Raw genomic sequence first — 15,443 nt, forward strand, 5'->3', positions numbered from 1 at the left:
TGTTGGAATATTGCGTGTAATTCTGGTCTCCTTCCTATCGGAAAGATGTTGTGAAACTTGTAAGAGTTCAGAAAAGATTTAGAAGGATGTTGCCAGGATTGGAGGATTTGAGCTACAGGGAGAGGCTGAACAGGCTGGGGCTGTTTTCCCTGGAGTGTCTGAGGCTGAGGGGTGACCTTATAGAGGTTTACAAAATTTTGAGGGGCATGGATAGGATAAATAGACAAAGTCTCTTCCCTGGGGTGGGGGAGTCCAGAACTAGAGGGCATAAGTTTAGGATGAGAGGGGGAAGATATAAAAGAGACTTAAGGGGCGATAAACACTGACTCAGTCAGCAACACCCACAGATGGATAAAAAGAAGTCGGAGATTTTCATCTTGCACGCGTCTGAAATGTAAAGGTTTTTTTGGGGGGCTCAATCCTGATGAGTACAAATAGAAAACTTTGACTTCATGTCTTTTTTCAGCAGCTTTTAAGTTCGAAACATCCAAACTGTTAGAATCAACTCTGTGTTTACAATGCTGGGCAGGGGAGGCAGGTAAAAATCAAGGTCCATACCTTACTGTTTCATTTAGAATGGGACACAGGGAGAGTGAAGTGGGTCCAAGTCAAGAAGTTCAAGTTGCCTGCAATGGAAATGATTGCATTTTTAGACCCTGTTCATTCAAGGCTTTCTGAGCCAACAGGTGTTGATTCATTTGTTTTCCCTATAAACTGTAATCTCAGCACTTCAGCACACCTTTGCACTTTGCTTGTCACGTCCTCTTAATTATAGACTGAGTGCAATGTTGGAATCAACATTGTTGCAATGTTGATCTAGCAATGTTTTCATTGGACATATTATGTACTTGACAGCTTTCCTCTCTCAGACTTAAGAAAAGCTTAATTTACAAATACAGACTGTCTCAGTAATGTTCACACAACTGCAGTGATTCAATATTTGATTGTTCACATTTTGTGTTGGTTTCCAATCCAATACAGACCTCTACCCCCAGGGAAGGTGACTTATTAACATTAATTTATACATTCCTGATGGAGAGCTTATGCACAAAACGTCGACTCTCATGCTCCTCAAATGCTGTCTGACTGGCTGTGATTTTTTGACTCTGATCTCCAGCATCTGCAGTCCTCACTTTCTACAAGTTTCTAAGGATACCCAGAAATTGGCATCCACCCAGGATGAGTTCAGGTCCAGGTCCTGAGCCAAGAATAGTCAGCTGTGCTGAACATTTCCTATTTGTGGATGGATAATTGAGTGAATTCCACTCACTGAGCTTCCCACGACTTTATCAAGTCACCTCGGGCTGCTTGACAACTTCTGTCTAACATCTCCAGAACTCTCTTTGCAACAAGAACTTGAAACTCTCTCAGTTTGTGAAGACACCAGTTCAGTACTGTTTCGCTGCATCCAGGTAGTCGAAAGTTCTCAGTGTATCCTCTGGGGATTGAAAACATGAACCATTAAGAGTTCAAACTCCACCACAGCAGCTGGTAAATTTAAATTAATTTAATTTGTAAACAGAGGCAAAAGAAGCTTGTCCATGAAACTTCCAGATTGTTGTAAAAATCCACTTTGTTCACCAGGGACAGAAATCGACTGTCTATATTGGGTCTTGCCAATGAGTGACTCCAGGCCCACTGCACTGAAGTTGAAACCACTACAGTGGGTGGATCTTGATTAGGGGGGAGGCAATGGCCTAGTGGTATTACCACTGAGGCTTTTAAACCAGAAACCCAGGTAATGTTCTGGGGAGCTGGGTTCAAATCCTGCCCTGGCAGCTGGTATAATTTGAACTCAATAAAATCAGCTGATGAAGGGCATATGCTGGAAATGTCGACTCAGATGCTGCCTGACCTGCTGTGCTTTTCCAGCCCCACACTTTTTGACAGGGAAGGAAACTGTCATACTTACCTGGTCTGGGCCTACATGTGACTCCAGACCCACAGCAATGTGATTCACTCTTAACTACCTGGTCTGGCCAGCGACGCCCTCAACCTGTGAATGAATTTTTTTTTAAAAATTGGCTGCAAGTGTTTCCAGAAACTGGTTCAACGTCACCCCCTCAAGAGGCAATTAAGGATGGGCAAGAAACACTGGTCTTCCTAGCGAGCTCTTGTATTCCCTTAATGAATGGGGAAAAGGTTCACTGCTTGAAAAACTTGAAGTAACTTTGCCCCGTGTTGAAACATGTTGCTTGGCAGGTAATTTATTTAAGAATTTAGACACGAGGCAGGGAACTGCCAGTCAGTGTTTAAAGTACACAGGCCACAATGAGCAATTAGCCAAGGTGTCTGAGTTGAGACCGAATTCTAGGCAAAGCTCCACTCAGAGTGACCTTTGGACTATTATTGCAGTGAGCTCATCCCAGATAAAAAGGTGAAGGTTAAAAGTCCAGGTGGGAGAGTGACTCTAAAGAGCCGGGACTGTGGTGGGGAACGAAGCTCTGAATGTGCTTCACCTTAATCCTCTTTGTCGAACCAGCTTTGCTTCGCCATGAGGGGTGGAGCTGTGATTGTGCTGTGCCTGACCGTATCCGCGGCACTCTCTGAAGAAATCATCAACACCACGGCCACAGACCAGGGTGACCCGAGCACCGACGCAGACTGGGGCATTGGCTCCATCCGAGACAGCTTCGAAGCCATAAATGGATACTTTGACTCATTCCTGGAGCTGCTCGGTGGCAGGAATGGAGTCTGTCAGTACAAGTGCCGCTATGGTGAGTGTCGTTGGCTGGGTAACCACTAGCCTGGATAGTGTTGGGTAGTTTGAGCGAGAGGTGGAGGAGAAAGGATTTGGCCAGTCTTTGCAAGATGGTGAAGTGTTTAAAAAAGGCATGTAGTGTACTTGCCTTTATTAGTTGAGGCATAGCATTCAAGAGCAGTGAAGAAGTAATACTGCAACTGTATAAAATGTTGGAGATAATAAGGACTATAGATGCTGGAAGTCAGAGTCAATAGCTGTGGAGCTGGGAAAGCACAATGGATCAGACAGCATCAGAGGAGCAGGAGAGTGTGCTTTACCAGTTCCACATCTATCGACACAGTAAAAAGTGTTGTTTAGGCAACAGCTGAGGTATTGTGTGCTGTTCTGGAATCCACATTATAGGAGGGATGCGATAGCACTGAGAGGGTGCATAGGAGATTCACCGGGGTGTTGCCTGGAATGGAGAGTTTCAGTGATGAAGAGAGATTGGAACAGGCTGGGTTCGTTTCCCTTAGAGCAGTGAAAATTGAGATGGGAGGTGATTGGAATGTATAAAATCATGAGGGGCATGGACAAGAAGAAACCTTTCCCTTTTTGATGGAGGGGTCAATGACTAGGAGTTGGGTGGGGGGACATAGATTGAAGGTAAGGTGCAGGAGGTTTTGAGGGGATGTGAGGAAAACTTTTTCACCCAGAGGGTGATGGGGAGTCTGGAACTCACTCCCTGCAAGGGGGGGGGGGAGAGACAGAAATGTTAAAGAAGCATTGCGATGCCAAGGCAAATAAGCTTATAGGCCAAGTGCAGGAAAATGGGATTAAAATCGTTAGATTGTCATTATTCACTAGTACAAAAGCGATGGGCTGGAGGACATATTTTTATGGTGTAGATCTCTACGTCGCTATGACACGCTGATAGAAAGCCAGAAGCAGAAATGTTGAAGAGGGACCTGCCCAAATAAAACAAAGACAAGGCACAGACATTGCTGAAAGGTAGCAACCCGCAAGAGGGACAAACAGTCTGTACTGCTCCAAGGTTGATTTTTGAGAAATATAGTTGAACAGAAAAAGCAGAGACCCAAACAAATACAACTCTGTGATCTCTTCAGTCATTTTCCAGTTTGGGATTATTCCCTTTCTTTCTCCTGAAAAGTTGTGATATGTACTTGATTGATCATTAACCCGCCTAAAAAGAATTTCATTTGTGTTTGAGGGTTAAAGAACGCAAGGGTGAGAAAAAACAAACAGAAGTTAGATAATATTACAAATGCCTGGTAGAATCTGATTAAAGCAAAAAAATCACTTGGGAAGTGGGTAATATTCTTCAAAGGAGTAACCAAGGAGTAAAGTTAATGTTTGTGAGGGTGAGTAGTCTTTGCAATTTGGATAAATTCAGTACTTATGTTTACAACTATGGTCCTATATGTATCTGTTAGTGAACTAGATATATATTTAGTTACTGATATGTGCTTCAGTAATTCAGCAAGAATCCTCTGACAGTACCTAGGGAGTTGGTGATTTAGTGGTTATATCACTGGGTTAGTAATCCAGTAAGCCACAAGTTAATGCTCTCGGGACTTGGGTTTAAATCCCATCATGGCAGATGGTGAAATTTGAATGCAATGGAATCTGGCCAAATAAACCAAGCTAAACAAGGAAATGTCTGGACAAATGACTAAAAACTGATCCAATGACAACCACGCTGTTGTATCAACCCATTAATTAATGCGTTTTAGGGAAGGAAATCTGGCCTATCCTGACCAATAGCAACATGGTTGACTCTTAATTGGCCCTCTGAAATGGCCTGCAGAGCTCATCAGTTCAGGGGCATTTTAGAGATGGACAATAAATACCAGCCTTGCCAGTGATGCCAACATCCTACATGAGAAAAAAGAACTTCCCAAATCTGTGACTTCTACCAGGTAGAAGGACTGGGGCAGCAGATACATGAGAACACCACCCTCACCATCCTCATCTGGAAATGTATTGTTGTTCCTTCAGTGTCGTTGGGCAGGGAACTCCCTGGTACAGTGCTGCACCTCATTCCACATACAAACAACTAGAAGTTATATTTGATTCATGTCAGTGTGGGCCTGTAGTACGGACGGAGTCTTCGTTTTCAGAGGCACTGCTCCTCAGACATAAAGTCAAGTCAGGGCTTTGTCTGCCTCCTCTAGTGATTCAGGTGAATGTTAAAGACCCCATGACACTTTAAAGGAGATGACGATCTCTAGAGCAACCAAGGTGAGTAATAAACATCGACCTGGCCACAGCTTGGGAATTAATTGTAAAAAAGCCCCATATACATCACCTTCCATTGGCAATACTTACATTTTTGAATCTCTCCCTAATTTTCAAATTGTTCAGTTGCCTCTCCTCCCCCATTATCTCTGTGGCCATCTCTAACTGTGCAAACCTCTGGGATTTCTCCCATTATGGAGTCTTGTGTATACCCCATTATTATAATTGGTTTTTGCAAGGTTTGTGAAGGTTTGTAGCTCAGGCTGAGGTTTCGGGTGTAGGTTTGCTCGCTGAGCTGGAGGTCTGATATCCAGATGTTTCATTACCTGGCTAGGTAACATCATCAGTGGCAACTTCCAAGTGAAGCGAAGCTGTTGTCTCCTGCTTTCTATTTATTGGTTTGTGGCAGTACCTGTTTTCTCAAACATTCATGCAGGAAGTACAGTTGTTCGCGAGTTACAAACCTTCACAAACCTTGCAAAAACCTATGGGCGCAACATGCTACAACTTGCCCGGAGATGGGAAAGGAATGCCATCCGAGAGAGTTCCACCCGTGAACAACTTACTTCCTGCATGAATGTTTGAGAAAACATGTACTGCCACAAACCAATAAATAGAAAGCAGGTGACAACAGCTTCGCTTCACTTGGAGGTCGCCACTGATGATGTTACCTAGCCAGGTAATGAAACCTCTGGATATCAAACCTACAGCTCAGCGAGCAAACCTACACCCCATTATAATTGGTCCCCAAATGGCAACCATGCCTTTGGTTACCTGGGCCTAACACCTGAAGGTCTTTCTCCAATACACCCCCCTCTCCTCTCTCTCCCTCTCTCTCTGTCTTCCTTTAAGATGTTGCATAATATCTAACTCTTTGACCACATTTTGGTCTTCTGTCTGAAACTTTCTTTAAGTGGCTTGGTGTTACCAGGGACAGTCAGAGAAATCAGGGGACCCTGCTATTATCTCTGCACTTGGACTTGAGCCTCTAGTTCAAGCACAGAGAGCCCTGCCTCTGGTTATTGGGTCCTATCCCAGACCTTGCTTATCAATTTTGTTTGCCGGAACAATCTGGGGCAGTTCACTGATTTAAAGGTGCTATATAAGTGCAAGATGTTGACTTAGGAGGAAAGTAAAATGGATCTTAGACTGAGCTATAAAGGTGCAAAGATTTCCCTGTTGTATAAACTGTACCATTCACTCTGTTCCCTCTCTGTCTAGGGAAGGCGCCTCTTCCGAGACCTGAGTATAAACCTCCAGAGCCCAATGGCTGTAGCTCCTCTTTCCTTGGACTCAAGGTACCAGACACTGTATGTACGACAAACCCAGATTCTATTTTATACTCGCCGCTTTTCAATAATAGCTTTACACTGGCACACATTCTAGACTGGAACAGTAGTGCCAGAACTGAGGGAGTGCTGCACTTCACACTGAATGAGGTAGTCGATCAAACCTCTCAGGTGCAAACTGCATGGAATCCATGGTGCTATTCAAGGGAGAGCAGGGACCTTAATCCCCTGTTTCTGGATCTTTGTAACTGACTAAGTCAGATTTTCTGGATGTTTTGTGCTTTAGGCAGGGGATTGCTGTCTGCAAATTAACTACCATGTTTTCAAATTGCAACAATGGCTACACGGCAAAAATACAACTTTGTGAAGCATATTGGAGTGTCATTGACTCTATACGTACATAGATTGCTTCTTCTTTCTGGCATGCACTAATGCCAGACAGGAATCAGGGTACGCAGCCCAAGCTTGTGTGGTCATTGTATAGAGCATCAATGGTCTATTGTCCATCAATGGATATATCCTATACAACCAAAAGTCCCATCAATGTCCTTTACACCCAATGGTCTCAACAATGGACATGATCTATACATCCAATCCAAACTGATGGTAATGTTGCTATTGTATATTTTGATTCCCAATATGTATTTCTGGGTAAATGGTATCAGAGCTGAATGAATTTTCATTTTTATAATCAGGCTGTTTTCTGTAATTATTAACTTGTTAGGATCCCAGCTGATGTTAACACTGGACAATCAGGTCCCAGAATGAAACCTGGCTTGATAGATGAGAAGTTTTATTTATGCGATTTGTTTGCTGTTGGGGTCAGTTATTGAATGTATTCATAAGAGGCTGCCAATATACTTTTATCAAAAGAACATTAATGTTTATTACAGATAAAAAGGAAAACAAATCTCATTAACTATTTGATATAGCCCAAGATCTATTTATAACAGGCTTGACCCAAATATCAGAAATAAAAATACAATCCTTTAAATCTCAGAAACGACCTTACAGAACCCAATATTCCCTTTAAACTACACAGCTGCAAGGTCCTCTGGGAAGCCTTGTGCAGGTCGATCCTCATTGCCATTCCATGACTCTCCCTCCTGGAAGCCACTGCCATGCACAGATCTCGGAACTCCATGCAGGACGAAGAAAAAAATTGAAGGAACATTACTCAAATCTCACTGAAGGGGCACCCTATCTCTAATTTAAAGGTCCTTATTCAGAGATCAAGGCGCAATTGGTTTCTTTTTGGCAAATTTCTGCATTCACTTGATGCCGTTTCTTTGGTTAATGTCTCTTTCTGAGATCCTTAACAAACTGCTAACAAAGCTCATGCATTTATTAACATAGGTTTCCTAAACTCCTCTTTCACAGACTTTTGCTTCATGTGTTTTTCTCTCACTGATGTTTCAGTCACTCAGGATCTCTTTACAATCCAAATTGCATTGAAGATTGCTAAGCTAACAGCATCTTTGCTGTCGTAGCCCTGTTTTCTCTGAATAAACCTGCACACACTGCTTGACATTCGGTCTGGTTCTGTCTTCATGTGACACTGATGCTAGGCAATGTCAGTTTTCATTTTCTCTGCTCCCTTCTTTCTAATGCACTGAACTGTTCACCTCAAGCTTTACTCCAAAGCTGTAAATGCTCATTAAAAGTGCAGATATCCACAAACTTCAGACCTCCAGACACCACACACTAACATGAAAATAAAGCCATGTTCATTCCTCTTCACTTATAAAATAGAAGTAAAAATCAAACTTGAAACCTTTATCCAGTTTAGAGTACCATTTTCCAATTAATAATAAGATATGATGATACTATTCAGATTTTCTGATAGTAGCTAGGAAGTTACTGTGATACCACTACCCAGTATTGATTTCCTCAGTTAAATATTGTTTTGGTAGTTACATGGGAACAAGGAGAGACAATTCAGCCACTCAAGCCTGTTTGATCATGATTGATCTGCATCTATGAATCATAACCCCATGCATGTCCTTACCTCAGTGTTGAAAGTTTCAAAAGTCCAACATTCCTATTTGCGTCTGGAGGACTCTTCCAAATGTCCTTTGTGTGAAAGCATGCTTCCGGATTTCACTCCTGAACAAATTATTTCTAACTTTGAGGGAGTGCTGTTCTGTTCCATTGCAGTAGAGGAAGGAGGTGGGTAAGGCCAACTCCGCTAGGTTCCATTAGGTTGAGTGGAATTGGGCCCATCAGAAATTAAGTTTACTATCAACATGAAGACACCAGATGTGAGCTAAATGTAATGATACCAACAACTGTGCTTTTTATCTCTTTGGTTAGAATGGTGACCTGAATGTTGCTGGTCTATGTAGAGGATTACTTTATGTTGCATCTTATAAAGCACTGGGAGGTAGAGAATATGAACTCCTGATGATAGAGTCATAGTGGAGGCATTATCTTCAGTGTTAGATGCCTGACTCTGTCCACGGCACCAGCCTGCCCTCAAGTAAATATTTTCATTTTATGTTTATCATGAAACAACACTGCAGAATAAATAGTTGTTTAGTCAAAAAGGAGTTGAGTATTATTGAAAAAGACACATCCTGTTGAAAATTTCCATCTTGTACTTGCGAGGAGAATTCCTGGTAAATATGAATATAAATGCCATGACCAATCAAAGTTATGCAGCCTGGTTTAAATTACACATAGCTTGGTAGTTAACTGTCAGTTATCACCTAACTAGTGCAATCTCCATGGCAACACCTCTACCAATCAAAGTCCATTTTACAGTCAGCCCTCTCCTCATACAAAATAAAAGGGCTTTTTTCCCTTTGTTTGATTTTCTTGCAAGTTGTCCTGATTCACGCAATATAAAAGTGTTGGCAAAATATGTCTTTTTTCTGCAGTGTAAAATAAGTGTGTAATTAGAAACAGGACATATTGGAGATTCTGAGGAAGTCAGGCAGCATAGGTGGCCAAGGGAAACAGTTAAGAATTGATAACATTTCATCAACAATAAATAGATGTGTATTGTTTATATCTATATGACTTGGTCAACCCTGCATCTCCGTTAGTCTGACTAGAGATTCCATGGTATCGGGTGCAAGTGAGGATGGTTAGGAGCAGAGATAAGGCCAGTCAGCCTCTTTGGCTTGCTCCACCATTAGATTATGGCTGGTCTCTTTGTGTTTCTGCTTCCACATTCCTAGTTAGCCTGATTACCCCTTTGTTTCCCCTCTGGCTGATAAGAATCTCTCCACCTCATGATCAATGACCCTGACTCTCCCACATTCTGAGGCAGAGTCGCACAACTCTGAGGGAAAGAAAAAACTCCTCATCTCCATCCTAAAAGGGTGTCCCCTAATTCTGAACTCACTCACAAGAGGAAATGTACATCCCATTTTCACCTCGTAAACACCATTCAGGAGGTTTTTGGACTCGAAAGTTGTGTTTAGTCATGATGGTTTAATGGTAATGAGGGTGCAGAAGACTGGTTTTAATAATAACCTGTCAATTTTGTAACCTTGTGGTCAGACGAGCCAACTAATACACAAGGGGAGCTGTGTGTTTAGTAGACTGATATCCATACCTTGAATTTGGCAGCAAAAGGCTTTCAGAGATTTACAGGGGTTTTATTATAAATCTATAGTTTAGTACAGACACCAATGTTCACATTTCCCTTCTGGACCTCCTCCCTTTCCAAGACCCAACTTGCCACTGGGAAAGAACCTAGCTCCTTTGTTTTTTAACAAAATAAACCAATTACAGCTGACAAAAACTGTCCACCAAGTAATGTTAACTAAAAACCACTAACAAAGGGGAGATGCAGGGATTGTGGAAGGGGGAGCTCTTCTTCCAGTAAAAAAAAATTAAAATTAACCAAAACGCCCAATTAACATATTACAAACCATAGTCACTTGGAGCAATATGACAATAACAGGAATCAATAAAAAGGACTGGGGTGCTATACTAAAACTGAGTTTTCAGAGGTAATCATGTACCACAACCCCTTATACAGGTTTATATAATCATGAGGATATGGATTAGATGAACAACAAGGATCTTTTCCCTACAGCTGGGGCATTCAAAACTGGGGGACATTTTTTAAAGTTGAGAGGACAAAGATTTAAAAAGGACATGGAGGCAATGTTTTTACAGAGAGTAGTATGTGTGTGATGAACTGCCAAATGAAGTGCTGGATGCGGGTACAGTTACAACATTTAAAAGACATTTGGATATGTTAATGAATGGGAACAGTTTGTAGGGATATGGGAGAAGAGCAGGCAGGTGGGACTAGTTTAGTTTGGGATTATGGTCGGCATGGACTGTTTGGACCGAAGGGGCTGTTTCCGTGCTGTATGAGTCTATAGCTCCTTTACCCCAGCACAAATAACCCAGCTTTTTGTTTCAGAAGCATCCAGCCAATTCACAAATGACTACAAACTCTGACCACCAAATGTGGCAATAAAAAAGAAATCAAGAAGATGGAGGCAATAAGGAAGGAGAGAAAATCAAAGTGGTGGGGCGGGGGAGATAAGTACAGTGACCAGTGATGGTCAACAACATATCATTGCTAAGTGTCAAACACATTCACAAAATGTTGAGTTCTGTGGGTTCTGGGGAGTCTGGGCAGAATGTGGTTCCAGACTTAGAAAGTTGCCCCTGCAATTATTTTCCATCTGTGTTTCAGCTCGACTTGGGAATCCCGGCCATGACAAAGTGTTGTAACCAACTCGACCTTTGCTACGACACTTGCGGAGCCAACAAGTACCGATGTGACGCCAAATTCCGCTGGTGCCTCTATGGCATCTGCTCAGATCTCAAGAAAAGTCTGGGCTTTGTATCAAAGGTTGAAGGTCAGTATTTATATCAGAAAGATTCCAACATCATTAAGACACATAAAATTTGGGTTTGACACAAAAAGATGTTTAGGGGACATATTGGACGTAGCATTAAAGACCTAGATGGATAGAAAATGGATGATGTTTGGAACAAAAACGGCAAAGTTTGGAAAAACACAATAGGTTTCTCAGTGTCTAGAGAGACAACATTTTTGACCTAAAGCTTTCACTAGAATGTTTTTTGTTTGTATTTTAGAATCCCAGCAGTTGTTTGCAGATTTGTGTTTTATTTTTATTTCTGTATCCCTTGTTCTACTGGGCATCGTGGCTTAGTGAGTAGCACTGACCCAAGTCAGTAGGTCATTGTTATTAAGACACCCTCCAAAGAATTAACACATAATCCAGACTGACTCTCCAGGGTAGTGCTGATAGAGTGCCGCACTGTTAGAGGTGCCATCTTTCTGGATCAGACAGTAAACCGAGATCCCATCTGCCCTTGTGACTGGGTATGAAAGATTCCGCAGCACTATTCGAAGAAGGGCTGGGGACGTCTGCCTGTTCGAAGAGTGTGGTGCAAGAAAAGCACAACCAGTCAGACACCATCTGAGGAGCAGGAAAATCAACGTTTAAAGGATAAGCTCTCCTCGGTCAACATTTATCCTTGGATCAATACGATTAATTCCTGAAGAAGGGCCTGTGCCCGAAACGTCGAATCTCCTGTTCCCTGGATGCTGCCTGACCTGCTGTGCTGTTCCAGCAATAAAGTTTCAACTTTGTATCTCCAGCATCTGCAGACTCACTTTCTCCTCAATACGATTAAAACTCACATGGTCGGGCCATCACCAGTTTATTTCAATGCGGGACTCTTGTCAACAAATGCTGTTACTGGAGTGGCGAAACAGGCATTGAGATTTCACTCAGTGACTTACAGAGCTCCAGTGTTGAGTTGTCAGAGTAGGGCAGCCATGTCCTATTGCCATAAAGCCAGAGGGTTGGTCAGTGTTGAGACTGGTTGTTCAGAGAGGACTATGATTCCACAAGTGAGTTCCACTAGATCCCCAGGAGTATCTGGGCACTGATAGGACACACAGTATGAACGTTAACTTAGTGTTCCCCTCTAAGTGACAGATTAAACACCTCAAACTCAGTATATGAGGAGGAAAACTCTTAGCTCCGAGGATTTGTAATGGCTGATTCATAATAATAATAGTGTGCACCAGTTCATTGCCCCAATACATTACAATGGTGACAACCCCATGAAACTACATAAAGTGCTTTAGGATATAAGTGGGAAAAGCATCAACTAAATGATTGTTCTTTCTTTCAGCCTGTGAATCCGTGGCAGATACCATGTTCAATGCTGTCTGGACGTTGGGCTGTAAACCTTTCATGAACAGTCAGAGATCAGCCTGTGTATGCAATGAGGAGGAAAGAGACGAGCTCTAAAGATAAAGGTCGCATAATCTATGTCTGTGTGTGAGTGTATGTGCGTATGTGTGCGAGTGTGTGTGCGTGTGTGGGTGCGTGGGTGTGTCTGCACATACAATGCGACTCTCCATAAGACCAGAAGACCTCTCCTGCTCCATGATGATGTATACATATTACCTGCCTTTCCATGTAAATATGTTGTAACTGTCTTCACTGACACGTGTACATGCAACACTGGAGCTACCTGCTGGCACTGTAACTTATTTATTTCAGCTCTTTTCACAGAATCAAGCAGCACAGAAGGAGGCTACTTGGTCCTTCATCTTTGTGCCAAGTTTATCATAATTTTATGTCAATTCATGAGAAGCAATTACTACTTTCATCATGGTCCATCTTCTAGAACCTTCTCCATCTGTATGTGAAGTGATTCCATTGAGTCATTCCCAAAACATGACTGCACAGAATAAAGCCATTCGGTCTGTCAAGTCCATACCATTTCTTTTGGGGCTTGGTGCTCAAAAGTATCAATATTTTGTGGAGCGAGGGAGGTGGGGAATAATTCATATTGAGAATGAACAAAATTATGCCAAGCCGAATGTTCTGTTATTTAAATAAATCTTTACAAATGTGGCTCAATATGATGTTGACAGGATTACACTTCAAAAGGGAACTATGGGAGTGCAGATAACAGAGATCAGTTTGTGTTGTGTATTTCTGATGGCTCAGCATATACAAACTCAGCACTGATGTTGGCAATGAGTGCATGTGTGAATCTTTACAGGCGAGCAGTTGTGTATGTGCATGAGCATTGCATGTGTGTTTGAGCATGTGTGCACTTGTGAACACACGTGTGCACATAACAGAACATGTTCATGAAGTTGCGACACAATACATGTTGTGGATACATCACAAGATCTAAGCTACAAGGATTTCCTCCTGCTTCCATGTAAATTTTGACCATTACCTGGGAATATTTTGCTCATCAAATATTAGCAATTATCAGCAGCAGTAATTCATGTTGTAAAAGTAATCGATACACATTGTGTAGAAGGTGTACTCATCTAAGTTAAATATTTGAACAAGGTCAGAATTGATGGCAGTTTGCAACCACAATCAAAAAAGTACTATAGTTACTGAGATGAAAGAAAGCAAGTCTTGATGATGGAGAAAATATAAAATTAGAAGCTCAACCCAAGACTAAATAATACTGTCATCAAATACTGTAATCTAGCCTGAGGCAGGAGGGATTTGGGATCAATAGGCGGGAAATGGAGTTTGTGCCATTGAGAAATTGGTCTTCCTAGCGTTTAATTGGAAGAAGTTTCAGCTCATTCAAGACTGAGTGTTGGAAAAGTAGCAGAGAAGAGGGTTTGAGGGGGTCAAGCTTGAGACAAAATGTGATGAGATAAAGTCATAGAGTCATTGAGATGTACAGCACAGAAACAGACCCTTTGGTCCAACTCATCCATGCTGATTAGATATCCTAAACTAATCTAGTCCCATTTACAAGCACTTGGCCCACATCCTTCTAAATGTTTCCTATTCATATACCCATCCAGATGCCTTTTAAATGTTGTAATTGCACCTGCCTTGATAAAGAGCTTGGTGTCATTCACATCTATGTAAATAATCATGTCTTGAAATGCCATCATTGTGTAGCAGGATGCAGATAGACATGGGAAGGGACAAAGACTCAGGGGAACTCCAGAGTTAGTGGAGTAGGGACAGGATGAAAGGCCTTCATGGGAGATTCTCTGGCTCTGACTCTGAGGTAGCAAGGAACCTTGGATGTTTACTAGTAACTTGAGAAAAAGTTCTAAGGAAACAAGGGGGTCCAGGGGAAAGGATGCCTGAAGGGATGCATCGTGAGGTTTTTTTTATAGGAAGTAGCTGCAGAGATAGTGGATGCATTGGTCACAATCCTCCAAGAATCGTTAGATTCTGGAAAAGTCTCAGAAGATTGGAAAACCACCATTCTTGTTCAAAAATGGAGGAAGAAACCAAAAATACCAGGCAGCTATAGGCCAATTACCTGAATATCTTGTTATTGGGAAAGAGTTAAGTGAAGTGAAAATGAAAATAAGAGATCTAAGAGCAGAGCATTTAGGAATACATAATATAATCAAGCAGAGTCAGTGTAGCTTCCGAAAAAGGAAAATCCTGCCTGACAGATTTATTAAAATTCTTTAAAGAGGTAACAAGCAGAATGAATAAAGGAATCCGATAATATATCACACATAAGGTTACCTAATAAGATCCAATGTGCTTGGGTCGGTATATTAGCATGAATAGAGGATTAGCTAACTAATAGCAGATTGAAGGTTGGGATAAAGGGGATATTTTCAGGATGGCAAACTGCAAATCGGGGTGTGCCATAAGGATCACTGCTAGGGCCACGATTACTCACAAATGTATTGATAACTTGGGTGAGGGAAGTGAATGTACTGTCAAAAAGTTTACAGATGACACAAAAATAGATTTAAGGCAAGTGAAAATTATGCTATATAAGGAAATAGACAGGTTAAGTGAGTCAGCAGATGGAATATAATGTGGGAAAATATTAGGTTATGCACTTTGGCAGGAAGAATAGAGGAGCTGAATATTATTTAAAGACTGTGGGATCAAGGGTAATAGGGGAAAAGGCAAAGAAGTGAAGTTAAGGATTATCAGAACGCCTACAATCTCATTGGGTGATATAGCAGACTATATGAGCTGAAACATCAACTTAGAACATAGAATATAGAACATTACGGCACAGTACATGCCCTTCAGCCCTTGATGTTGTGCCGCCCTGTGAAACCAATCTGAAGTCCATCTAACCTACACTATTCCATTCTCGTCCATATGTCGATCCAATGACGATTTAAATGCCCGTAAAGTTGGTGGGTCTACAACTATTGCAGGTAGTGCTTTCCACACCCCTACTAGTCTCTGAGTAAAGAAGCTACCTCTGACATCTGCCCTACATCT

The 15,443-nt window shown here is 41.8% G+C and overlaps 1 protein-coding gene across 2 annotated transcripts; it reads left to right on the forward strand.

Moving 5' to 3' along the window:
• The first annotated feature begins 2,386 nt into the window (after nucleotides 1-2,386).
• Nucleotides 2,387-13,103, forward strand: pla2g12b (phospholipase A2, group XIIB). 2 transcript variants are annotated; one of them, XM_043679117.1, is made up of 4 exons: nucleotides 2,387-2,717; nucleotides 6,164-6,240; nucleotides 10,895-11,060; nucleotides 12,373-13,103. In XM_043679117.1, exons 1-4 carry the CDS (start codon nucleotides 2,495-2,497, stop codon nucleotides 12,489-12,491), a joined length of 585 nt encoding a protein of 194 aa, XP_043535052.1. In that variant the 5' UTR covers nucleotides 2,387-2,494; the 3' UTR covers nucleotides 12,492-13,103. The 2 variants fall into 2 exon arrangements, with proteins under 2 accessions (XP_043535052.1, XP_043535051.1); XM_043679116.1 differs by having other exon boundaries at nucleotides 2,388-2,717; nucleotides 6,164-6,252.
• The last annotated feature ends 2,340 nt before the right edge of the window (nucleotides 13,104-15,443 follow it).

Source organism: Chiloscyllium plagiosum, chromosome 38 (assembly GCF_004010195.1).
Source record: "Chiloscyllium plagiosum isolate BGI_BamShark_2017 chromosome 38, ASM401019v2, whole genome shotgun sequence".
NCBI lineage: Eukaryota > Metazoa > Chordata > Chondrichthyes > Orectolobiformes > Hemiscylliidae > Chiloscyllium > Chiloscyllium plagiosum.